This window comes from Saccostrea cucullata, unplaced genomic scaffold, assembly GCF_032062105.1.
Source record: "Saccostrea cucullata isolate Sc308-1 unplaced genomic scaffold, CSIRO_AGI_Scuc_v1 ctg8885, whole genome shotgun sequence".
NCBI lineage: Eukaryota > Metazoa > Mollusca > Bivalvia > Ostreida > Ostreidae > Saccostrea > Saccostrea cuccullata.
The window spans coordinates 1-27,275 of record NW_026926241.1 but is presented as its reverse complement, the minus strand read 5'-3'; the positions used below and the strand labels follow the sequence as shown (position 1 = coordinate 27,275).

The window sequence follows — 27,275 nt, the reverse complement described above, 5'->3', positions numbered from 1 at the left end:
TGTTTATGATAATGTAATATCAAATAAAATCAAATGAAATTTGAAAACAAAATTCAAAATAAATAACAGTAATAAATTTTAATTCATATATTTAAGATTTTGTAGGGATTATAATATAATACTTTTGGATAAACTTCGTAATATCATTTTGGAGTTGTCCTGTATGTAACGTCAACGTCATGACGTTACAATACTCATTTGGAAGAAAAAACAATACGATATTTAAATGACTGTAAAAGGAAAACTAGAAAAGATGTTACCAAAAAATAAATTGTTTTATGACCTACAAATCCTCTAGTATTATGTGAGAAAGTTTTATTTACTTTGGTGACTAGGCGGATTTTTGCACTTCGTGAACTTAGCTCTTTATCACAGTCCTCACATGTCATATCAATAATTTTTTTTCATGGTTTTCACACATTTTAATGTGCACTAGAGGAGAGCCTAAAGGATATTATACTGATCATGAGTTACTGGCAGTCAATCGGGTGTCTCCTAACAATGAACCAGTTAAAATGTGCATTTCAGATAACTACATGGATTGTAAATCGAACTTTGTTCATAAGTATCTCTTAATAATTGACAGGTAGATAAACCATTGAAATGAAGGAATTACGTGCAAGTGATTTAAATAGACATTGAAATATAAACATTTAATTTCAATTCACTTATCATCAGTAAAATAAATCAATTAACAGGGGGGGACGATAAATATAGATTATAATACAAATGTACAATATTATTGCAGCAAAACTGTGCTAAACATTTTGTATTTAAATACTTTTACAAGTCCATAACGTATCCTTGCCAAAGTGTAAACTTGTATAGGGACAGTGAATGTGGATGGTTAAATTCATCTTATCTCATTGGAAACTTCAGGAACTTCCCATCAGGACTCAGCAGATAGATCTATTTGTTATAAGCTTCGGTAACAGGGATGCTACAGAGGGAGTCACCCTCTACATCAGTTATGTTAGGTTCTCTCCACGGTAGACAGACTTTATACGACCAGTAAAACACAAAATCGCTATTTCAATAGAAGTACTTCTTGTACGGTTGACAACATAAATATCACTTCTACTGTTCTGTGGTTCTGTGTGATTATATTTGGAAACGTAAACAGTCTGGTCTGGCTGTCCATCTGGTAATTATACTCATGGATGACGTCAATTCTCCAGATGTCTGAATTGTAAACACCTAATGCTTTGTTTATCAAGGTGATCAGTAGTCGACCATCCATTGACTGACAGATTCCCAATGGTCGCTTTGGATCTTTACCGATAACTCTAGAAATAGATCCTGATGAACTTTATTTTTAATTTATCATCAGTATAATATAAATCACTTGTATTACATGTAGTTACACACATGCCATATGGAGTGAAAATAAATTTATGTTCCTTTTCTACTTCGTCACCCGCGTTGCACAGTGGTTGGTGTATGCTCTAGAGTCGGAAAATAACGACTCAATCCTCAAGGGTTCGAATCCCATTGTTGATCATGGAGACCGGTCCTTCTGATGAGACCGAGGTCCGGTGTTGCACTAGGTGTTGGTACTAAAAAGATCCCTACTTGCTAAATGGCCTTGAGTGCCGAGTATAGGACAGTGGCCCCTTTCACAAAAAAAAAAAACATGACTAAGACTAAAATTTTACAACTCTGTTATTTCTTAGTTAATAAATATATGTTTCTGAACAAAATTATTTACAATGAAATTATGCATAATATTTGTATAATGAAAAAGAAAAAGAATATTTTTGCAGCTTAAATATTTGTTGTACAATGGGGAAAATTTTTAGTCTTAGTCGTAATAATTTTTGTGAAAAGGGCCACAGATTTGTAACTCTCCACTGGCTAGTGGTGGCGTTCCCATATGACTAAAACATTCCCCAGAGGGATGTTAAACAAGTTACAATCAATCAATCAATCAATCCACCCTTTTCTCCTACCTTTTTAACTGTTCTGCATATGCTTGTTTATATTCTCCTTTAATCCCAGGTTGTTCCTCTTCTTTGATATTCTTCAGAAATCTATGTAGACTTCTTCATTTTTGGGGACCACCATTGTAAGAGTTTTTGGATCGTACTCCCTTAGATTATCTATGGCGCACTCAACGCAAATGACTTCATCACTGTCCTTACATATCATATCTGTTCAATAACTTTTCAATATCACTGCGCTCGCTATTACTTTTACATTTTGTAATGAAACACTTTGACGAGTCCATCAAAGCATCCCACCCACAATGTAGACTTGTATAGTGATAATCTGAATGGGTGGTATGTTTCATTCTTTGTCAATAAGAACTTCAGAAATAACCCATCAGGACAGAGCAAATGAATTCGTTTGTTGTAAAGGTCAGTAACAAGGATGTTACAGAGGGAGTCACACACTACATCAGTTGGCTTAAAGTCCTCTGATAGGTTCTGTATATGGTAGACAGACCTTATACGACTAGTTGGAAAAATGATCACTAGATTACCCATAGTGCTACTTGTACCATTTACAACACTGATGTCACAGTTACTATTCTGTGTGACTCTGGTTGGCCATGTAAACAGTCTGGTCTGACCGTCCTCCTGGTATTCATACTCCTTGATGACATCACCTGTCAATGTGATGTGTCTCAACAGACGTCTGCTGTGTGACTCTAATTGGAAATAATTTGACTTTATGTCACTCAGTGTAACCAGTAGTCCACCGGCCAATGACTCACAAATTCCACATGCTTCCAAAAGATCTGTACTGATGACTATAGAGATAGCTCCAGATGGTGACAGGCTGCTGATGGTTTTGTTTTTAAAGTCATTGAAATATACATCTCTACTTTTAGTAACACACATGTCACTCGGAGAAATTTTAAATTCATCTTTAATCGCACTCTTCGTGTTAATATATTCAGTGCATATGGACTCAGATTGCCTTATGTAACTTTCATCTTCGTTCGATGCTCTCAATAGTGTTATTCGTCTATCTCCATAGTTAAACGAGTTTTCTTCAGTCAAACTGATATCATTTAAATACAGTGTCTTTCCAGATAAGCTATGCAACACCTCGTCATTAATTTCTCCTTTACTGTATCTAACTGAATGTTTACAGTCATTTAAATCAACATCCAGAGTAGGCTGCAATTGTGTCAGTTCTCTGTGGTTGTCAATCAAACTATAATCTGACATGGTGACGTTGTTGTCCTCCATAAACTTAACTGCCTCAACAATGCCATTTTCCCTTTTTCTAAATCAGTTTTTACACCACTTAACTTTTCATTTTTTTCCTTCAAATCATTGTTTATTAAATGTTCGTTACGTTTCCTGATTTCTGACAGCCTGCTTATCATCTCATCATAATGTCTTTGAAGCTTTCTAATCTCAGTGTCACACAATTCTTTATTTTCAATGATTCTTTCCGATATCATTTCTATCTTCTCTTCAACTCTAGGTATATCTCTTTCCTTACTCTTCCTAAAAAGTTCAGGTAAATTTCTCCTCCTCTCGGTAGCTGCTGTGGGTAAAGTTTTCCAATTATGATCTTTATGATCTGTTTTAGCACATTTGACACAGTTAAATTTATCACAGTACTCGCAAATAATATCAGTTGGTGAATCATGGAATTCACACATTTTAATGTGCACTAGGGGAGAGCCCAGTGGATTTTCTTGTGGGTTATTTGCAGCCATGTTTTTTTCGCCTACAATTGACACAGTTTTTAATATGCATGTTGGGTAACCACAAAGAACGTGAAGTTTAACTTTGAATCTATTCAATTTAATAGCTAGGTGCATATTAAAGTCTAACGCAGTCAAGTGTAAATTAAATTGATTGTAGAAGAATTAGTTCTTATGTAGAAATAATCACAAGAAGTTTTAAATAAAATTTTATATACACAGTATCTATCCAGGCCAGTAGAAAGGGGTGGAGCAACTCCACACTTTTTAGGAAAGTATTTTGGTATAATTGTTTTCAACTGGTTAAACCCAACTCCCCCCCCCCCCCCCACACACACACACACTCACACTTTATTGTTGCTGTAAGATAGAGCGCTGGCAAATTCAGGGAAATTAAGTTTTTAAGCTTTTTTAAAAAAAGAATGGGAGAGTTGCCCACTTTTAAAAATGTTTGAACTTTTTCCTTGTCATTCCCTTCCTCCCAATTCTGAACCCCTTGCTACATGGTCCTGCTTCCTTTGACAAGTGGATAAGTAATGACATTTAAATGAAGGTTTCAGGTGTAACCCACGACTTTTAAATAATATTTATTAATCTGAAATGAACCAAAAATGACTTTGTTTTATATTTATTTATTTTTTTTTGCATACTAGTTTTATTAAGTATATAATTCATAAATATCCAAACTTTACCGTGAACCGTCAAATTGAAGAAAAGTAGTACTAATTGCAGATAATGACATGGAATGAAATTGACGGAGAAATCTAATATTTTCTATAAAATTGTAGACTGCTTAATTTTACTTTTATAATGAAGTAGAGGGTGATCAGTAGGGCTGTATCAATATATCGATATATCGATACGTATCGATATTCAAGAAAAATATCGTGTCGAAAAATTACAATGTACTTCCAATACGTCGGACAAGAAGCTTTTCTTTCAATTCTACTAAAAAGGAATTTTGATAAGGAAAGATTATATTTCACTTTTTTGAATTAAACTGATCAATAATTATAGATTTATAAAAGAAAGAACACAGTTTTTATAGTTATTATAAAATACATAACAACGTCATTTTAACCTGTTGATTTTACAGTCATTAAAAGTTTCGATTGGAAGTATTATATTTACTGACTATGGGATAAGAACTTTGAAATGGGTGATAAAACACTAAATTTTTTAAGAAATCCATTCATTAAATGATTAATAAGCCTTTTTTGATGGACATGTTTTAGAATCCAATATATCGCATATCGCTTTAAAAAATATTGTATCGTATCGTATCGGAATTTTTTGCTCAATACACAGCCCTAGTGATCAGAGATATGGGTTATCCGTGCTATATATGTAAGTCTCCAAAGTGCGATGGTGACGCAAACATCCGATGGTCTCGCCAAGCCCCGATGGTTTGTTGTCGGTACGAACGCCAAAGTCCGGTGGTCACACCAAAGTCCGATGGCTCGTTTCCTATGAGACACGCTGCGCTAAAGTGCGATGGTCTGACACGCAAAAGTCCGATGGAGTGGAGAAACAATCGGCGTTTATGACGTCACAATAATTCGACGTCAATCCTTGACGCAATTTTTCTGCATTCAAATGCCATCATTTTCGAATTTATACTTGCATAGGCTTTTGTTTTTGCGCATTGCTTACATGTTTCAGAGATATTAGGATTAGTCCTCGTATACTACTCAACTAATTAGGGTTAGTCCTATTATTTGCTTTGATTTAGGGTTAGTCCTCGCACAATAGTCGAGTTATTAGGGTTAGTATCGCACCCACCCAAGATATCTAGATATCTATATAATTGTTAGGCCTACACACTTTTCGAAAGATAAGGATTAGTTTTCGCATAATGATAATTATTAATACTTATTTAAAACCTTCGCATTGTGCGGCATTGTAGTTTGGTACATTAGTAATATGACGTCATAAACGTTACTTGTTTTCAGCACCATCGGACTTTGTCGTGATCATCGCACTTTGGAGTCCTACACGAGGCTTGTCTAAAAAGTTCTTGGACAATGACGTTCTTGTTTAAATAAATGGTTCCATATATATCATTTGTATATCAAAATTATTTCCTCTGAAAACCAAGTAAAATAGATTTCATTTTTATTGATGTAACTTTATATTTTTGTAAAAATCGGGGTCTTGAAAGGTTGCAGATAGTGCGCGCGGATCAAGGTTAAAATGCCATAAACTTTGAAATAAAGTGTTTGGATTAAAATGATTTAAGGAATCACTGTCTAATTAGGAGAGTATGCCAGGGCATAACAATAGTGGGAAACATGGAATAATTTGCATATGCTAGAATTATCCCTTGTTTCCCACTATTGTTGATGTCCCTGGCATACTCTCCTAAATTGACGGTGATTCCTAATATTTCCATTTAACTTGAAATAACAATCTTAAAATAAATCGAAATACCGCCTAATTTTGTAGATTTGGAATGCACGAGGTATTCTATGTTATATATTTTCCATTGCCCCGCCCCATGACGTCAAATTTTACTATAAAAAATAGTCCCATACAAACACGAAACAAATTTATTGATTATTTAGTTAAACTGCAGTCAAATATCAACATTTGTAAAATAAACAACAAAAGAATTTTATTTTATGCTCAAAGCAATGTTGCTAACTTTACTTATATATGTGACCTAGATTTAGGTTGTCGGAAGCACGAACACGTGTATAGGCCCTAGGTAACTTCTCTACTGCCATATTGAATGCAATGTTGCAGTTGATGAAACGGGAAGTTGGTCAGCATGGTCAGGAAACAGAATTGTGTGTGTTAAAATAACAAAAGACGTTGAATTGCGTAAGAAGTTGGATGGTAATGACTGAGGGTCGATGTCTTATCGGATGATGGAGTGCAGATGTATGTCATAGTATGTGGCAATATCGATTTCTCCACGTGGCTCAGATGGGCTGTTTACCATGTTTATGGAAGTGAAGTTCTCGGTCTCTCGCGAGGCATCGGTGATAATGGACAGCGTTGCGCTAGTGACTTGCTTTTGATCCGAAGATAATTCATTATTTATTTTGTTTGTAACAGATATATCATATCTAATTACTTAGTAAACATTTAAACAAAACAAAAACCGATTTTTACAAAAATATAAAGTTCCATCAATCAAAATTAAATCTTTCTGACTTGATTTTAATAGGAAATATTTTGCTATACATTACATAAATATGAAACCATTTATTTTAACAAAAAACGTCATCGTCCACGAACTTTTGAGAAAACCTTCGTATCTGTGTTATTTATCTATATCCTTTATTGACATAGTCAGATTGGCATATTTTTGAGTATATAAACTCTGCAATAAACGTGCCCCTTCTTAAAGGTACTTGGACACAGATTTGAAGTTAATTTCTTCTCTATAATATCACGAATTATATATTTTAATAGCATTTCACACAAAAATTAATTTAAAATCTTACTTCATTAAAACGATATTAAAACTTGAAATTTTTTGGCGGGTTTGATTGACACATCCTTGCACTTTCACAAAATTTTAACGTTATTCTTAATCCTTCGGAAAAGTGGCAACCTTGTTGTGTATAAATGAAAAATATTTATACTATAATCCAGAAAATTCAGAGTTGACATGTTCAAAAGCAAAACAAACACACAATATATTCTCAGTCCGTGTAGTTCTTGCATGCTTATATACTTTTCTCATATGTTGACATAATTTATCGTACATAGATAGTTTTAGGGATGGGGGTAGCACAATAAAACAATACTCTGTTCTTAATAATTTCTTGTCACAAACTAACACATTTTAGATTTGAGTCATTCTTTATTTCAAACACGCAATTTACCAGGATGTACATTATTTATATACAATGTACAATCAATCTATTTACAATGAGTGCTTTATCTATAACATGATTCAGGAAATTTTGTTTAAAAATAAACAGAACAATTAATCAATTTATGATTCTGAATACGCTGTTATGAGTTCGTCTGAGTGATTATAAATTGATAGCTATTTACAGAGTATAATTTGCCAGTTCTTATGAAGATATTTTATTGTGATGAATGAATTTAGAGAAAAAAGAATACATGTTTCCTTTTACATAGTGTACTGATAAACTTTGACAAGTCCTTCAAGATATCCCACCCACAGTGTGGACTTGTACATAGACAGTGAGAATGGACCGTTCAAATAATCTCCCGTCATTAAGAACTTCAGGAACTCCCCGTCAGGACTTAGTAGATGGATCCGTTTGCTGTAGTAATCTGTAACAAGGATATTACAGAGAGGGTCGCACACCACATCAACAGGACTAAAGACCTCTGCCATCTCCTGCGCAAGGTAGACAGACTTCATATGACCAGAGGATGAAATGATAACAAGTTCACCTGAATAGTCACTTGTATTGTTCACAACACAGATATCACTGTTACTGTTCTGTGTGACTCTGAGTGGCAATGTAAAAAGTCTAGTCTCGCCATCCCATAGGAACTCATAATCATAGATGACATGACCAGTCACTGTGACGTGTTTCACAAGACGTCTGCTGTGTGAGTTTAAAAAATATTCACCTGATTCCTCGTCTCTCAATGTGACCAGTAGTCCACCATACATTGACTGACAGATTCCTCCTGGTACCAGTGGATCTGTACTGATGACTGTATACACAGATCCTGATGGTGAAAGACAACAGATGGAATTTGTACGAGAGTCACTGAAATAAATATCACCATTATCAGTCAAACATATGCCTCTAGAAGCATGGGAAGTGATACTTATTTTACGTCCTTTTACACCTTGCTTGTTAACTTCTGTATATTCTGATTCATAATCTTCTATGTAACATTGATCTTCACTTAAAGCCTCCAAGAAAAGTATTGCACTATCTCCATATTTGAATGAATTAATTTGAGACATTCCAATATTATTTGAATCAAATGTACTTCCAAGCAATGACTCTAACAAATCTTCATTGATTTCTCCTCTAGAAAACTTCAATGAATGTTTACAGTTTGTCATTTGAAACTCTAATTCAGAAAACATTTTTGTAAGTTCTCTTTGGTTGTCAATCAAGCCGTAATCTGACATGGTGCTGTTGTTATCCTCCAAGAATTCAACGATGTCTATAATTCTTTTCTTTGTTATTTCTAACTCTGATTTCTCGCTGTTTAGTTGATCATTTTTTTCAACCAGTTTGTCTCTTAATGCCTGTTCATGACGTTTTTTGATTTCTGTCAATCTTGCCATTATTTCTCCACAATGCCATTCTAGCTTTTCAATTTCAGAGTCACACATTTTTTTATTGTTTGTCATCTGTTGTGGAATATTCTTTATCTTCTTGTCAATCTCCGGTGTGTCTTCTTTCTTGATCTTCGTCAGAAACTCAAGAAGATCCCTCCTCCTTTCTGTGGCTGCCGTGGTAAGAGTCTTCCACTTATGATTTCTATGATCTGTCTTGGCGCACATACCACAAATGAACTCATCACAGCCCTCACATATGATATCAATAATTAACCCATGGGATTCACACAATTTATGTTGCACTACAGGAGAGCCTAACGAATTTTCGTCTGAGTTGCTTTCAGCCATGATTGTCGGGTGTCACCTACCAATGACCCAATGACCCAGTTTTAATGTGCATGGTATACAATCTCAAGTATTCGTCAAGTCGTACTTTGTACATGCAGTATATCGATATTTGAGAGGTAGATGTACAATGAAGTGATCAAGATAAAACATGCAGGTGTTATTTACATCATTTAAATGAACGATTTTCGTTTGAAATTAAGAAAATACTGAAAAAAATTTATCATCATTTCCTTTGCATATAAGTCAAATATGGTAAAGTATATACTTTATATACCGTATACAGCCACAATTAAAAAAGTACATACCAATTGCACAGAATGACAAAATTTTAATTTTTTGGTGATGAAAATGTAAACTCGATAATTATACATTGGTAATTATTTACGTAGGGAGGATTTAGGTATATACATTATCCATGCTTTAAATGCCTGTGTTTAAGATGACGTTCTCAAACTAAAATATTTTGGAGGTAGATAAACTCTAGAAAAATCCATTCCTCTCCTTAGACATGTTAAAGGCATTTGAATATGTATTAGAGAAATTCTCCTAGGAAGAAATTATTTTTTTTGTAAGAAAACGCTCATCGCGGAGAATGACAGGTCAATTGTCCGATTGACCATGATATTGTTGCCTAGCGCTGATTCAGGATCAATCTTCCGTGGTACAAAAGAAAAGGTTGTTGTTATTATCTTTGCAGTGGTTGTCATGGCATGTATGAATTTGAGATAGAGACAGAAGCAATTCAACTACACGTTTGAGGAATTTTATTGCTATCATTAAATGCTTTGAAAGTAACGAATGTTATTAAAATACTGCATGTCACTGATATTGACATTTTTTGTTCCAGAGACATGGCACATACCAATTTAAAGTTCAATATGAAAAAAGGATCGAAACTAATTTGGGATTGAAGCTGGGTCGTCTGCGTGACAATCCAATTATTACTTTACAGTTCTTTGATCTTTATGGCCGTTCCGTAGAACCAGACGCGCGATCATATCCGTATCCATCATTTTGGGCCACTGCTTCAAATTAAATCAGAGTATATTTGATTGACCATAAAAGTGTATAATTGTGGGACAGTATCAGTAGTGACTATCAGAAATTGTATAGAGTATTTTTGAACAATTAATGAATTTTAAAAAGAAAGATTAAATTCTTAATAAAAATAAAAACCGTCACACGTGTTAATATTAACATTTTATTTGATCATTTGTTATAAAGAAATTCATTTTATTACGTCAAGAAATAATTCAAACAAAATCAGTGTCATATTTTACGTTCTGTATTGAAACACTTTGACAAATCCTTCCCGGTATCCTACCCACAGTGTTGACTTGTATAGGGACAGTGCCGATGGACGGCTTACTTCATTCTCTGTCAGTAAGAACTTCAGAAATTCCCCGTCAGGACTTAGTAGATGGATTCGATTGTTGTAAAGGTCAGTAACAAGTATGTGCCAGAGGGAGTCACACGCTACGTCTGTTGGTCTAAAGTCCTCTGTCAGATTCTGTCCGCGGAAGACAGACTTCAAATGACCAGAGGGAGAAATAATCACTAGTTCACCTGTAGTATTATTTGTACGGTTCACAACACAGATATCACTGTTACTGTTCTGTGTGATTCTGACTGGAAATGTAAACAGTCTGGTGTGACCATCTTTCTTGTACTCATACTCATGGATTAAATCACCCATCAATGTGATATGTCTGACAAAACATCTGCTTTGTGACTGTAAATTGCAAAGATCGGATTCACTGTTTGTAAAAATGACCAGTAGTCCACCGATCCGTGATATGCAGATTCCTCGAGGTACCAATGATTCTGAACTGAATATTTTAAAGATAGATCTTGAGGGTGAAAGAAAACAGACAGATTTGTTTCTAGCATTAGTATAATATACATCACCAGTATTAGTCACACACAGGTCATATGGAATGATATCAAATGAATTATGTTCCTTTACTCCTTCTTTATTTACTTTTTCTGTATATTCTGATTTGTGGCCCCTTATGTAACATCGATCTTCATTGAATGTCTCCAACACAGTTATTGTATTACCTCCGTATCGAAATGCGTTTATCTGAGTTACACCAATATTGTTTGAATCCACAGTTTTTCCGACTAAAGACTGTAGTAAGTCATCATTGATTTCACCTCTAGTGAACCTCACTGAATGTTCACAGATTGTCATATGAACATTTAATTCAGATAATAGTTTAGTCAGTTCACTGTGGTTGTCAATCAAGCTGTAATCTGACATGTTGTTGTTGTTCTCCTCCATGAATTCCACTGTGTCAACAATTACTCTCTTCCTTTTTTCTAACTCAGTTTTTATATGGTTTAGCTGACCATTCTTTTTAATTAAATTTTCTCTTAATGTTTGTTCATGATGTATTCTGATTTCTGTCAGCCTGGCCATTATTTTATCATAATGCTTCCGAAGCTTTTTGATCTCGGAGTCACACACCTCTTTATTTTCTGCGATCTGTTTTGACATTTTCTCTATCTTCTCTTCAATGTTAGGAAGACCATCTTCCTTGATATTCCTAAGAAATTCAAGCAGACCTCTCTTCCTTTCGGTGGCTGCCGTTGGTAGAGTTTTCCATTCATGATCTTTATGTCTGGCACAATTAGCACAAATGAATTCAACACACTCCTCACATATTAGATCAATAGGTAAGCCATGGATTTCACAATTTTGAACGTGCACTAGAGGAGATCCAAATGGATATTCTGAGTTATTTACCGCCATTTTTGTCAGATCCTCTTATCAGTGACCTAGTTTTTTTTACTGTTTTTGTGTGTGTTTTGTAAGATGTTAAATCAGACTTTAAATTTTTCTTTATGTCAGTTAAATATCAAACGCTTTCTACTATTTCAATTTAAAGATGTACAATCATGATGAGGGAAGAAAAATATGATCTTTTAAATCCTACCTGATATAACCAAGTATTTTTAATGAAAATAAAAATTGGAATTTCAGTTAGTGTAAACATACATTAAATGTACTAATTTTTATTATAACTATTCCTTTTTTCACATAGATATGATCCACTAGAAATTTTTTATACCCCGCTTGAAAAGCGGAAGGGCATATGGTAATCGGTATGTCCGTCCGTCTGTCCGTCCGTACGTCTGTCTCTTACGCTTTAGGGTACCCATCTCATATCCGCAATTCCTCTCATACCACTGAATGAAATTTGATGAGAGTTTCAGAAAAAAAAAACTTTATTACATAATGCCATTGTGCACCACCTATTTTACTTTTTGATCCGACACATATTTTGGATTTCTCATAGTAAAACATGGACAGTGCCATTATATTCATATGGGAGGCTCATTGCACACAGTACTTCGAGTCATATCCCACAGTTGTAACGTCACAATGGTTTTTGCGTTAGTTTAATGAAGTAAAATAACATGGAGTTCTATACAAAAACAGTGTAAAACATTGGCTGTGAGGTATTTAACATGGGATAAAAAAAATCTCCCATGATTTGTAGTTGGATATTTCTTCCAATTCCTTGTGTGTCCTTATCTCCTCATCAAGGCACGGGAATAGAAATAAAAACAAAACTTGTTGGATAAACAGATCCTGTATATATGTTCGTACAAAGTAGATTTTTTTTCAATTGAAAAATTAATTCTTAATACGATTAGAAAGTTTAAGTGATTTACTGAATCTCGTTTAGTTACAGATATGATATTTTCTATACATGAACAAACATACATTGTTTACATTACATGTATAAAGAATTTATTGTTCTGTATGAAACATAATTATGGAAATAACGAATAGTATTAAAGATCAAAAGTATTTGAAACAATACAAAATAGAAGCTTAACAAACACGGACCTCTAAAACATCAGAGGTGGGATCAGGTGCCATAGGGGAGAGAGCATACCCTGCCAACCAGTCACACCCGCCGTGTTCTCCTTGCCATGTTTGAAAAAAAGGAAATCTGTGGAAAGTTCAGTCAGTTGCATGGATTGTGTGCCATGAAGACGTGAGCATCCCTGTATAAAAAAATATCAGTCACCATTTGACTTAAAGAATTTATTTGCTGATAAGTCAATGTATTGACCATAAAACTTGAAAAATGATTACTTTTAACAAGAGTATTTTTTGTCAATAACTTTCCTCGTTTAAGAATTGATAGAGCATGAACTTGCATATCGAATCAATGAAATACGTACATGGAGAAAAATGGTGGCTGAGATTTTAATCACTTAGGTGATAAGGGTAGATTTCTATATATGTTAGGAAGTTGACGACTGATCGTTTGTCTATGTTCCTTACAACTATATTACGGCTTTTAGAATTTTCAGTAATTATACAGAATTAATCCTCTTTACATGCAATGTGTTTTTGTCCATATTCAAGAAAATAATGTTGATATGCGCTTATTCTTGTCTCCAGGAGAGATATGAAGACACATGGCAGCATAGCTATTTTTGATATTCACATAATAAATTGGCATTTCAACAAAATTAGCTCGCAAGTTGACAAAATGAAAAAAATAAAATCTGTAAAAATATTAAATTTTGTATGATGAACAATGGAAGATTGTGTAAAATAAATAAAGAATTATAAAAAAAATCATGTCTACATAAACAATTATGCATGTTGACATAAATAAGTTGTATGTCAACATTATTATGTCACATCTCAAATGTAGGAATTCAAATACTGGTAACTGATAAGTGATTCTCTGAAAAGATTGGTTAGAACGTACATGTACTTATCTTAAAGCTTGCATGTTGACATACTTTATACGCATGTTGCCAGAGATACGAGGGTTGTTCAATAAATAATGTCCTGAACTGTATGACATACAAAACAGATATTATATGACATTAAACTTGGCTTTTTCGCATTATTGAATCTTTACTGAATTTAGAACAGTTTATGTGACCACTTTTCATCACATAGTTTCAATTTGAGATGCTGGAAAACAAGGGCTATTCGAGACACTGCATTATAAATGAATGATAAAGAATCAGTAAACTAGAGTGAAAATAAAAGCTTCATTAAAGCTGCTGTAAAACTTGTTAAAAATTTCATAGAAATATTCAATGAAATATGTGACATTTACAGCAACCGATGCCTGTTTTATAGACAAATGAGCAGGTGGATTTTAATGATAAAGAATTATATAATGGGCATAAAAAATTATAACAACTTACGTAGGTCCTGCAACTGCTGCTAGGTTTCGCTGTTATGAACGACAACTAGTTGCTGAAACTTGTTTAAAGCAGGTCCGAGGTATGTAATTGTTTGTATGCATGTCAGTTTTTAGCATTTCCCAAGTGTTTCTTTGCTGTCAATAGAATCCAGTGGTTTTAAAACTGAGCACTTATGTTAAACTTATTTACAACATAGTTGCGGACACCGTTTAATTATTGCCTGACGTCACGGCGTCAGGCTGTATAAGGATTGCATGATAAATGCTTGATCCGAAACTAATAGATCATACCCAGAGAGCTAGATTTTGTCCAAGCTGATTTACATTGGAAATCTTTTACCTGCATTTTAAAAGAAACTTTTTTTCTGGGAAACAATGATTTTACTGATGCAAAATAATGCAGTATTTACTTTGTTTACTCTGTTTGCATGAAACAGATTATTCCGTGTGATTTACCATTTCAAAGTGTCCGTGTATCTTTTTTTCCGCATTTCTATACTACTGGATCGGTCCATTTATGTTCTACAAAAGGGGTGAATCGCTCTTTTCGCGCCAAATGTCACGAGTAAGCGATCTTCGCGCCTTTTCTTGGATTGTTCTATTGTATGAATGGGGGTGCTAACTTCCATGGAATTAAATAAAGTTTATTGTAACCTCCATCTTCTTATCATTCAGAAATTCTATCTGCAAATTATATCTTATTCCTTGAAACAACATATGAATCGTATGTATCAGAATATGGACATGCAAAATAAAAGAAATGATTTCTCTAATTTGTTTCCCCTCTGTTGGTTTATTCCATATTTTAATGGACTAGTCCAATCACCACAAACGATCGTCGCAGTTCAACCAGGTTCCAGACGATTTGACGAAAGAAATTACCTGTGCGAAATCTTGGATTTCTTTTCCACAAAGGCCTAAATGTTGGATTTACCTATTTCGTTCTAAAAAAATTATAGTACCCACGTTTCAGAAAAAAAAGATCAATGAACACAAACTACTACTGTTTACTTCATTGGAGAAAATGCTTTCCTACAACATATGTATTTAGTTATATCCATTCTCTAAAATGTTCACAATGAATGATTTGACAACAGATTTCAGAATAGGTGTAGCTTTAAATTAAGATTCAGGGGTAGATCAATCAACTTGCAGAAAAGTCAATCGCATCATCTCGGGTCTTCTCGTCAGAGGTCGAAAAACAAACTCGAATGTATCGACATCATCGGATGTTAAAAATTTATACATTTCCTGTTCATAGTAAAAACGGAGTTAGAAGTCCCTTCTATAGTATATTTTAGATAATATAATTACATTGAATAAAATTAACTCCATATTACACAGAAAATAGGTCTATATACATCATCCATGCTTTTATTTCAAAGTTTTTGAAAGGGGGGGGGGGTGTCATGGCGTATAGATTAACAATACATTTGTGGTCTCCTTCCCTAGATAAGGCCCGAGGAGTTGCGATTGGCAGAAAACCCACATACTTAACCATTCTGTTAACAACTCTTCAGAGTGCATCAAAGGCATCGTTCTTTTACATGTTAAATAATTAAATATTTTTACAAGGTTCTCAAATAAAAAGACATATTTCAAACACAAAAAAGTATTGCTCAAAAGGTTTATCACTTCTCTTACAGATATTGATTGATTACGTCAGGCAAGCTTTTTGAAAAGCTGTTACTTGTATATAAGTAAAATTTTAAATAAAATAAACAGTGAAATCTACCCTCCTTCTTAGTTCTAACCTGATTAAATGTTTATACTCGGTCGTTCTTCTTCGTGCTAGGTAACATCAATAAGATAACTAATTGTTGCATTTAATTGTAAAAATATATATATTTAATTAGGAAGCGCAAAAGTGCGCACAAAAAAATGTCATTATATTTTTTTCCTTATAACAATCGTCAAAGAGAGTCAAAAATATTACATACAAGAAAACATTGATGTTACCATCAATTGTCGCTCGGGAAATATATAAAGTAGACAACGAAAATGAATCTTGATTAACAAATCACTTCGATATGTGTAAAACCGGTCACGGTAGCCTAGTGGTAGAGCTTTCGCTTCGTGATCGGGAGGCCCGGGTTCGATTCTCGATCGCGGCGCCGCGTCATACCTAAGACGTAAACATAGGTAGTGACTGTTCCTTCGCCAAGCGCTCGGAACTAGAAGTGAAAGTCACGGGTCTTTCGGATATGACCTTAAAAACGTAGGTCCCGTGTCACGGTAGGCGTTGGCACGATAAAGAACCCTCACTGCTAAATGGCCCTGAGTGCCAAGTATAGGTCTAAATTTGAAGCCCTTCATCGGCATCGGTGACGTCTCCATATGAGTGAAAAATTCTCAAAGAGGGACGTTAAACAATACAGAATCAATCAATCAATCGATATGTGTAAAAAGGCATGCGTCTAATTGATCGACACGATAGTCGCAAATATTAAAAAAAATTGTAGTCGGATAAAAATCAATCAAAAACGATACCATTTTAAACTTTATCAATTCCTCAAATAAATGTTGGCTGCATAAAATATAAATTGAAGTTAGACACACGCATCATTTATATTTAAAAATGTATTAATTTTCAATTTTAGAATATAAAACACGAAATATGCAAAGTACGCTTTTATCCGAGAAGTAAAATTCGATGTTCTAAAAAAAGGGACCTGTCGTTGTTTCGATAGTAAATGATAAGTAACTTTATATAACAAATATTAAAAACATATACATTTATACAGATTCACTTTTTTGAAGTAAATAAATAATGAAACTTGAATCTATTGCTTAAAACCTTCAAAACAAAATTTTCAGTAAGATGTACTTGACAAAAACAGCAAAGGTCTGTTAAGAGCAAAGAATTGCAAGAACTCAAAGAAAGTTTTATACGCAAAGAGCGATATATGGTTAGTTTCTCAATTGGCCCCTTAAAATGAATATCTTAATTTTACTATATCTATAGCTTTAATTTGTACAGCTATATATGCGACCTTTATTGATCATTTTAATTTTGATCCAAATGCCGTTATTTTAGAAATATGACATCATAAAAATCACTTTTTCCCGCCATTTTAGCATATTTTGTATAAAACTGCATATTTTCAACAGTTTTACTTCCAGAAAATATAGAGTGCAGTCTAGAACAAGATTTATATTTTTACCAAAGACGTATCTATCAAATACTAATTAGTGACAGAAAAACTGTGTATGTTCTACACTGCGCTCTATGTTTCCCATAAGAAAAAAACATCAAGAAAAAGGCATATTTTTGACTTTTTTGCTAGATAGCAAAAATAGCATTATTGCTCATGTCATTTACAGCTAGTGAGTGCATATAAATGTGAAAAATATATTGGGAATAATTCTGATATAATCTCTTCTACAAAATAAATATCAATTAAACATATCTGAATCTCATTCTAAAATGTTGATTTTTAGGGGGCCAAAATTGGCTCTTATCATATATACTCCTTTCCTAAATATTAATGGTCTTCTTGTTAAAATTGGTATTCGGGGAGGCAGTTTCATTTCTGGAAGAGTCTAGAAGGCATTTTTTTGCAAAACAAAAAACAAAAACAAAAAAAAAAAAAACGAAAGGTTAATGAGAGGAAGGAACTAGAATTCGGAATCCACATTAAATTTCTTCATGACAGCGTCCAAACCCGCATGCCCTGAAATTAAAGGAGTTTTTGGGATAAACAGAAAGTGAATTTTGTTAATCACACTAACAATATTTGCCAGATATTTCGCCTTTTGACTTTTTTCGTTTTCAAAACTTGAAAAAAAGCACTTTACAGAACGAGGAAACTAGTCCAGGAAATCATAAGATCTGCCATTTTCCAGTATACTAAGGGTCATACCCAAAAATGAGTTCTAAAAACAATCAGAAGTTGGATAAAAAAAATTATCGACATGTATTTTAATTGAAAAAGAATATTAAGTTAAGGGGGGACCTATGTCGGAAATGTCTTTGTGTGAAATTTTCAAAACTTTGATATTTCTTTCTTGACCACTTGCTCTTAATTTTTAGGTATTAAAAACAATACCTTTATTTACTTATTTTTACACAGGAGCACGTGCAAAAACAGTAAGAAATGCTAAAAATAGATTATTTTCAGACATTATTGTTCTACTCCAAATAGGCGCTAAAAAGAACAAAAATGTCAAATCACATTCGAAATCAACAAGTATTTAATTTATATGACTTGTATCTTTAAAATAAAGGCAAATTCATTGTAATTTATCTCGCATGAAAAATTATAAAGAAGCGCAATGTAAGTATCACCCCGTTTTTCTTGTCGTATTTTTTTTTTACAATTCCGACATGCATAACTGGTAATATCTTAAAAAGTCTTTGTGTGAAAATGTTGTAATTCATGTTTTTTGAAAGAACAAATTTATCTCTTTATTTTAACAAAGAAAAAAGTATACCTTTATGATAAAATAAACGAGAAATATGACGTTTTCTCTTATTTTCGTGCTCTTCTGTAATAAATATTGACCTTTCTGCACTAAAAAAAAGGTACGTAAGCACTGACAAACATCTGAATATAAAACTATTTTGTGAAAAAAGAGTATTTTGTTTTGATTAGAAACAATTTAAACAGATTAATTATTTTCTTCTTCATTCTAATCATTCTGTTTATCCCACCCACCCTCATTTCCCCGTCAACAACAACTAGGAATGACTTTATGTAATAAAATCTACATGTACTATAAATCAATAAGCAAATATAAGTACAAGTACATTTCTTAATTTTTTTCTTAGTTTTATCCAGAAAATACAATTAATGGTAAACATAAATTTAAACATATTTCCCCGATTTAAGCCGCTTTCTTTGCTGAATTTTATCTTAAATCTTTTTGCACTTATATATCAGCATATCATCGAGGTATTTCTTCACAACTGAAATTGCTACGAATTATCAACCAAAGGAAGAGAATTCTAATATTGAAAAACTCCATAAAACAAATAAAACTTAAAACCGGAGATAATTTTTTTTAAATTGTGTGTGTTATTGATTAATAGCAATGTTATGCCTATATAACTGTTGCAAAAGTCAACAAATAAAAATCAAACGTCGCTATTGTGACGTCACATAACGCTGCATTGACGTAGAACGACATAGGTCCCCCTTAATTTATTAAGACTAAATCATTGAAAAGCGTCTTTTGCTTCTTTCTGAGCACCGAGGAGCCCCGTGGGGATCCGGGTTAGAATATGTCCTCAGTACCCCCTTGCTTGCCGTAAAAGGCGACTTAATGGGGCGGTCCTTCGGATGAGGCCGTATAAACCGAGGCCCCGTTTGACATCAGGTGTGGCACGATAAAGATCCCTCCCCGCTCAAAGGCCGTAAGTGCCGAGCATAGGCCTAAATTTGCAGCCCTTCACCGGCAATGGTGACGTCTCCATATCAGTTAAATATTCTGGAGAGGGACGTTAAACAGTATACAATCAATCAATCAATCTGAGCACCGAGGATATTATTTATTGAACAGCCCTCGTTAACTACCGTACAAAGCACTTACTAAGAGTTAACTTCTTCGTTTTTGCTAAGTTATAGGTAATTAAGAGAAAGAAAGGTCATTTTTACCAAATCTACATAGTGTATGCACTATGCACAATCGCTCATTTAAAATTTTTCATTCAGCAATGTATAAAAATGTTTATTATGATTACAGTAATTTATCTATAATGTGGTTCAAGAAATCAAACATTACACACGAGAAAGCTGAAATGTTGTTTAAATCATTTATTGAAGAGTAAATCGATCTCATTTTTAACAAAAAATGTGAACGCTATAGAAATCTTTATAAGTAAATTTCATTGTTAACAAAATGTGAGGTGTTTTTTTACAAGCATCAGACAATGAATTTATTACTCTTCTCTTAAAGAATACTTCCTGTTATGAATAAATTCCAAAAAATATTCTGTTACATTTTATATTCTGTATTTAAACACTTCGACAAGGCCTTCATAATATCCCACCCAAAGTGTTGACTTGTACATTGATAATCTTATTGGATGGTTCACTTCGTTTTCTGTCAGTAAGAATTTCAGGAATCCTCCGTCAGAACTCAGCAGATGGATCTGTTTGTTGTTATGGTCAGTAACAAGGATGTTATAGAGAGAGTCACATACTACAAATGATGGACAAAAGTCCTCTATCAGGTTCTGTCCACGATAAACATACTTTAAACTACCAGAAGGAGACATAATTACTAGATCACCGGTGAATTTATTTGTACGGTTCACAACACAGATATCACTGTTACTGTTCTGTGTGAGTCTGGTTGGCACTGTAAACAGTCTGCTCTGACCGTCCTCCTGGTACTCATACTCATGGATGACGTCACCTGTCACTGTGATGTATCTCACCAGACGTCTGCTGTGTGACTTTAATTTATAATCATCTGATTCATAATCTCTCAAGGTGACCAGTAATCCACCGACCACTGACTGACAGATTCCTACTGGTATCAGTGGATCTGTACTGATGACTGTTGACACAGATCCTGATGGTAAAAGACAGCTGATGGACTTGTTGCTATCATCAGTGAAATAAATATCACCGGTATTAGTCACACACATTTCAAAAGGTGTGATACTAAATTTCTTCTTTTTGTTTCCTTCTTTGCTAACTATTTCTGTATATTCTGAGTTAACTTCTTTAACGTAACATTGGTCCTCACTATATGCCTTCAACACAATAATTTCTTCATCTCCGTATTCAAATGACTTTATCTTAGTCGCTCCAATATTCTCTAAATCCAAAGTTCTTCCAAACAAAGACTCAAGTAAGTCTTCCTTGATATCACCTCTAACGAACCTCACTGAATATTCACAGTTTGTCATATGAACCTCCAATTCAGACAGCATTTTTCTAAGTTCTCTGTAGTTGTCAATCAAGCTGTAATCTGACATGGTAGTGTTGTTCTCCTCCATGAATTCCACTGTGTCAATAATTCCTCTTTTCTTATTGTCTAACTGAGATTTAACATAGTTCAACTGATCATTCTTTTTAACTAGATTGTCTCTTAGTTTTTGTTCATTACGTGTTCTGATTTCTGTCAACCCGGCTATAATTTTATCATAATGCCTCTGTAGCTTCTTAATCTCAGAGTCACACAATTCTTTATTTTCTGTAATCTGTTGTGGAATCTTCTCCATCTTCTCATCAATCCCAGGAAGATCCTCTTCCTTGATCTTCTTCAAAAATTTAAGTAGACCTCTCCTCCTCTGAGTGGCTGCCGTAGAAAGAGTTTTCGGATCATGCCCTCCATGCCCTGTTAAGGCACACTCAACACAAATAAATTCATCACAGTCCTCACATACCATATCAATAGTTTTTTCATGGATTTCACACATTTTAATGTGTTCTTGTGGAGAACCCAGTGGGTATTTTTTGGTCGGTGTACTGGCAGCCATGTTTGTCGGGTGTCGCCTACCAATGACCTAGTTCTTGGTGTGCATGTTAGATAACAACAAAGACTGTGAAGTCTACCTTTAAATCTATTTAATATGACAGCTAAGTGTGCGAAGACTTTTACACAATACAGGTGTATACTATGAAACATGAATTTTGGGAAAGTAAATTATATATATAAATATATATTTTTAGGTAACAACAAGGATTGTGAAGTCGGTTCTTTATACATGTGTAGTGTCTACAGTGTATTGAAAGGTTCAAAATGTAGACAGTCAATGGAATGTACAAAAAGCATACAGGTGTGATACTCGCCATTAAAAATAATATATTCATTTGAATTACAAAAATATATTTATTTTCTTACTTAGAAAACGTATAGAGTTGTTAATCATAGTTTTGTCATTAGATGTGGGGAGTGCAGAACTGTGCGTTATCCATAATTCAGATGTCTGTTAGGGTGTGTGAGGGTGTGTGTGTGTGTGTGTCTAAAATGGATTCTTCTCAAAAATACTTTTGAGAGAAATGAAGTCAACATAAAAACATCTATAATTTGGGGGAAAATACAATTTACGTGGAACTGATTCCTAATAAATGTTATATTTAAAAACAAATCCTAATATATTCGGTTTTCTTTTAAAATCTTAACCTTTGTTAGTAGCCCTTCCATTGCCAAAAAACTTACTGCAAATTGAAATACCGAAGACACCGTTACTAGGAACGGGGATCGACATCCAAAAACCCTTTATAGTATTAAGGATGCATTAGACATTTGAAAATTTGAGTCAAAATAAATCCCACATTTCTTAATTTCTTCCGCTCTCGGTGCCACGGATGATCAGAAAATAGTCAAATGATGCGCTGCACAGAACGATTCTATTTGCAAAGAAAACACTATATAAAATGAATCTTTATATGGTAAACAATGCTTGTTTTAGTTTTTTAATTAAAGAAATACAGTAACTTTTGACTGAAGATGTTCAACACCTAGGAACTGCGAGGATACTCTTACAAGTACGTAAATCAAGATAAACATCAAAAGGTGTTTTTAATACATGCACAGTGTTTTGGGTGGCAGTGTGTACAAACATTGCATGCTTGTACTTTGGCAGTTTTTGTCTGCCATCTTTTTTGCTGATTGTTATCATTTAAATTCTGGATGGCTTATTTGGATTTTCTTGATGTAATATGTTACACTTGGGAGATCAACTAATGTTTTGTACAAATTTACACATTTTTTCAGGAGTGATCTCCCCTTTATCTGATGTATTTTTTAATTATCTTTCGTCATTTATACATGGATAATAAATGACATATTCATCCGTCAAACTTTGTGTCTTTATTACTTTAATTTGGATGTGATATGGTCAACATAAGGTAATAGGTGTGTGCAAAAAAAAACTAGCTTCAGTGAACTTGTAATATTAGTTTAATTACACTGGAGAACATAAAAAGGTTTAAATACATGTATCTGTGTGACTGGTCAGACATTACAAAATAAATGGCTTTATGCCAGTAGACAACGTCCTTTCTGGCTTCTACAGTAAATTTAGTAATAATCCACATCTTGAAAAAAGAAAACGAAAATGTAATCTATGTTAATTTAATATTTTGATAAGTTTATCCAATGATTGTTGTATCGTAAAGCCTGAAATATAAGAACAATATATAAATACATAGCATTATATTGAGTCCTAGAATTGTTCTAAAAGCTGTACTAAAACTCTGAACGGAATATTTAATTTCGAGCTAGAAATTAAAGCATTCAGATTTTCTCTTATATTTCTCTTATATTTCTTGTTATGCATTTTAACATACGACCCAATTATACAATGAGTCTTAAAACAAGTACCAAAACATTTTTTTTCAAGGCGTAAGTAAAGGCACAAACTTGATCAAGATTTTCGACTGCATTGAGGTATATCTTTTGTAAAATAAAATGAAATTTAGGTCAACACATTCAATGTCATGGTAAGAACTACATATTAAACTATAGCTCCTTGTGTATTATAAAAATAACTTTTGGGATCTTATGATTTCTTTCAAAATCAAGATTCTCAGAGTCAGAACTATTAATGACAGTAAAACCCTAAAGATTAAGTTCAACTGCATGAAAAATTCTAACGATAAAGTCGACATATTCTAACGCTGAATATAACCTACTTTTTATTCGCGAGAACTTTATTTTCGCGTAATAACGTGAAATACTATATAGTATCGTGCTCGCTTAAATTTAATTCTAGCGTATTCTAGCATTCCTTAGGATTATATAGAGCAATAACCACAATTCGTGAAAATTTTTTCTTACTCATCAAGAGTCGATGACTATCTCGTGAAAATAAGGTGTCGAGAAAATTTATTGATCTACAGTAATAAAGAGCGGTTTGATCCATATGAAAACTGACTCACGATTTCTCACAAATAAAGTTTTTGCGATTCTCGCATTCGTCATCGTTCCAAAACCAGTTAGTTCCGGCCTCTAGCTCCATACAGTGTTCGTCTAAATGACCTCCATTGTTCGGTTGGCCCGGAGCCCAGTGGGAGAACCCATGGGAACCAATCACACTTCCGGTCTTAGTCCACGTCCACTCCCCCTCCTTAAGGAGGTCACTTCCACCGACCCAGAACCGGGGATGGTCATATTTGGCTAAAATGAATGAAGGGAAACATTTTATTGGTTTTAAATGGTTACTAGAATAGTCAGGCTAAATACATGCACAGATATTACCGTTCTTTTTTATTTTTAGCTTTCTAATTTGAATTTTTTTTTTTATTACATTTTCGATACCCCCTTTTTTCTTCCATTTAAGAAGAATTTCTGGATCCGCCCAATAAACGTGTTGAAATTTTTGACATATTAAGTGATTTAACGACGATAAATTCCATTACATCCTTCATTTTGTAGATATCCTCGAAGGAAGGTGTCCTCCGCCTGGCTCTCTATGGAAACCAATTCAGCTTGAATAGCGTGACAGTATATCTGTAAACAGAATAATGTTTGTTTTACTGATAAAACAATTTTCATGCTGAATGCATATATTAAGCATATTGTTCAACTTAAACCAAAACGTTTCCGTTAGAATTAAACAATGTTGCGGCATATATTCGTTGTTGCGCTGTTTACTTGTTAGCTCACCTGAGCCGAAGGCTCAAGTGAGCTTTTCTGATCAAAATTTGTCCGTCGTCTGTCGTTGTCGTTGTTGTTGTTGTCGTCGTTGTAAACTTTTCACATTTTCATCTTCTCCTCAAGAACCACTGGGCCAATTTCAACCAAACTTGGCACAGAGTATCCTTGGGTGAGGGGGACTCAAATTTGTTCAAATGAAGGGCCACGCCCTTTTCCAAGGGGAGATAATCATGAATTTGTTAAAAATTAATGGCATTTTTAAAAAATCTTCTTCTCCAGAACCGCTGGGCCAGGAAAGATGAAACTCATGTGGAAGCATCCTCAGGTAGTGTAGATTCAAGTTTGTTCAAATCATGACCCCCGGGGAAAGGGTGGGGCCAAAATGGCCGACCCAAGTTTTACATAGGAATATATAGGAAAAATCTTTAAAAATCTTCTTCTCCAGAACCACTGGGCTAGGAAAGATGAAACTCATGTGGAATCATCCTCAGGTAGTGTAGATTCAAGTTTGTTCATATCATGACCGCCGGGGCAAGGGTGGGGCCAAAATGGCCGACCCTTGTTTTACATAGGAATATATAGGAAAAATCTTTAAAAATCTTCTTCTCCAGAACCACTGGGCCAGGAAAGATGAAACTCATGTGGAATCATCCTCAGGTAGTGTAGATTCAAGTTTGTTCAAATCATGACCCCCGGGACAAGGGTGGGGCCAAAATGGCCGACCCTTGTTTTACATAGGAATATATAGGAAAAATCTTTAAAAATCTTCTTCTCCAGAACCACTGGGCCAGGAAAGATGAAACTCATGTGGAATTATCCTCAGGTAGTGTAGATTCAAGTTTGTTCAAATCATGACCCCTGGGGCAAGGATGGGGCCAAAATGGCCGACCCTTGTTTTACATAGGAATATATAGGAAAAATCTTTTAAAATCTTCTTCTCCAGAACCGCTGGGCTAGGAAAGATGAAACTCATGTGGAATCATCCTCAGGTAGTGTAGATTCAAGTTTGTTCAAATCATGACCCCCGGGGCAAGGGTGGGGCCAAAATGGCCGACCCAAGTTTTACATAGGAATATATAGGAAAAATCTTTAAAAATCTTCTTCTCGAGAACCACTGGGCCAGGAAAGATGAAACTCATGTGGAATCATCCTCAGGTAGTGTAGATTCAAGTTTGTTCAAATCATGACCTCCGGGGCTAGGGTAGGGCCAAAATGGCCGACCCAAGTTTTACATAGGGATATATAGGGAAACCTTTTAAAATCTTCTTTTCAAGTACTTCAAAGCTATGATTAGTGATATTTATATGGAATCATCCTCAGGTAGTGTAGATTCTAATTTGTTCAAATGATGAACGCCTGGAGGGGGGGAATAAATTCAAGCCCAATGTGCTCAGGTGAGCGCTGTGGCCCCTGGGCCTCTTGTCTTTACCTTAAATCGGCGACAAACTTTATCTTGGATTTTGTTGCTGGATAGAATTATAAACTGTCATGTGACGAAGTGTTTACATGGATTTGTGCCCTGCACTCACACTGGCTTGAGCCCACGTTGCTAAGACACGGTTAATGACGTAACATGACTCATCATGTCTTGTGAAACCATTTGGACAGTCAGCAACCACTATAAAAATAAGTACAGAAATCTCCAAAAATGATTGATACCAGGACAAAAGAGCTAGTGTTCCTAAATTAATTTTTTTTTCATTGTCCTTCTGTTCATAGAAAAAATTGTGTTTAATATTGATAATAATTAAATATATATATATACTCAGTATATATAATATTATTTTTAAACCACAAAATTTTGTAATATTCCGGAAATTTATATTGTTATCATACAGATTCAGTTATTAGGTTGCGGGTGTAAATTCCGCTTTAAAATGTATATAAAGGCTGAATCGCAGTATCAAGCGTTCATTCCAGTGTAAGCTGCGGAGAGTACAAGCATTAAGACGTGTGTGAACAGACAGCGATATAAGTGAGACTATAAAGTCAGCTTACAGAAGAAGTCGACCTTGGTCTAGTCTAAAAGAAAAGTAATAAATAAAGGATGTTGTGTTTTTCGAGTGGCAAGCCACTCAGAGGCTAACCAGCAACAGAGGTTAGCCACCACAGCTGTAATCCGTCTTGTCGACCTGTCTGGCAACCAGGCTGTTGTGTACAGTGTGTCTGCCTGAATAAGGCTAGCAGTGTGCACAGCAGTTGAAGGGCTGTCACTTGTACTGACTGTGTCCTGAATAAGGCTGCAGTACAAGCGTCAGCCCGAGGTTGGCCAGCATTAGAAATA

The 27,275-nt window shown here is 34.4% G+C and overlaps 5 protein-coding genes across 5 annotated transcripts; all 5 read right to left on the bottom strand.

Moving 5' to 3' along the window:
• Positions 1-1,045: 1,045 nt before the first annotated feature.
• On the bottom strand, positions 1,046-3,676 carry LOC134271196 (uncharacterized; the record flags this gene model as incomplete). The annotated part of the gene is made up of 3 exons (XM_062753442.1): positions 3,324-3,676; positions 2,245-3,234; positions 1,046-1,286 (listed from the first exon to the last, which is right to left on the bottom strand). Coding segments are annotated over exons 1-3 (1,584 nt in total), but the record flags the coding sequence as incomplete, so codon positions are not given.
• Positions 3,677-7,754: 4,078 nt separating this feature from the next.
• Positions 7,755-9,245, bottom strand: LOC134271195 (uncharacterized). The gene has a single exon (XM_062753441.1). The coding sequence runs from the start codon at positions 9,243-9,245 to the stop codon at positions 7,755-7,757; it is 1,491 nt and encodes a 496-aa protein (XP_062609425.1).
• A 1,276-nt stretch (positions 9,246-10,521) lies between these two features.
• Positions 10,522-12,000, bottom strand: LOC134271194 (uncharacterized). Its single transcript, XM_062753440.1, has one exon. It carries the CDS (start codon positions 11,998-12,000, stop codon positions 10,522-10,524), a length of 1,479 nt encoding a protein of 492 aa, XP_062609424.1.
• An 8,378-nt stretch (positions 12,001-20,378) lies between these two features.
• On the bottom strand, positions 20,379-21,866 carry LOC134271193 (uncharacterized). Its single transcript, XM_062753439.1, has one exon. It carries the CDS (start codon positions 21,864-21,866, stop codon positions 20,379-20,381), a length of 1,488 nt encoding a protein of 495 aa, XP_062609423.1.
• A 1,587-nt stretch (positions 21,867-23,453) lies between these two features.
• On the bottom strand, positions 23,454-26,700 carry LOC134271192 (perlucin-like; the record flags this gene model as incomplete). The annotated part of the gene is made up of 4 exons (XM_062753437.1): positions 23,454-23,512; positions 24,274-24,511; positions 24,754-24,844; positions 26,521-26,700. Coding segments are annotated over 4 exons (537 nt in total), but the record flags the coding sequence as incomplete, so codon positions are not given.
• Positions 26,701-27,275: the final 575 nt, after the last annotated feature.

Bases quoted from the DNA above. Each gene is read 5' to 3' on its own strand.
- LOC134271193 (XM_062753439.1), bottom strand. From the start codon at position 21,866: ATGGCTGCCAGTACACCGACCAAAAAATACCCACTGGGTTCTCCACAA.
- LOC134271195 (XM_062753441.1), bottom strand. From the start codon at position 9,245: ATGGCTGAAAGCAACTCAGACGAAAATTCGTTAGGCTCTCCTGTAGTG.
- LOC134271194 (XM_062753440.1), bottom strand. From the start codon at position 12,000: ATGGCGGTAAATAACTCAGAATATCCATTTGGATCTCCTCTAGTGCAC.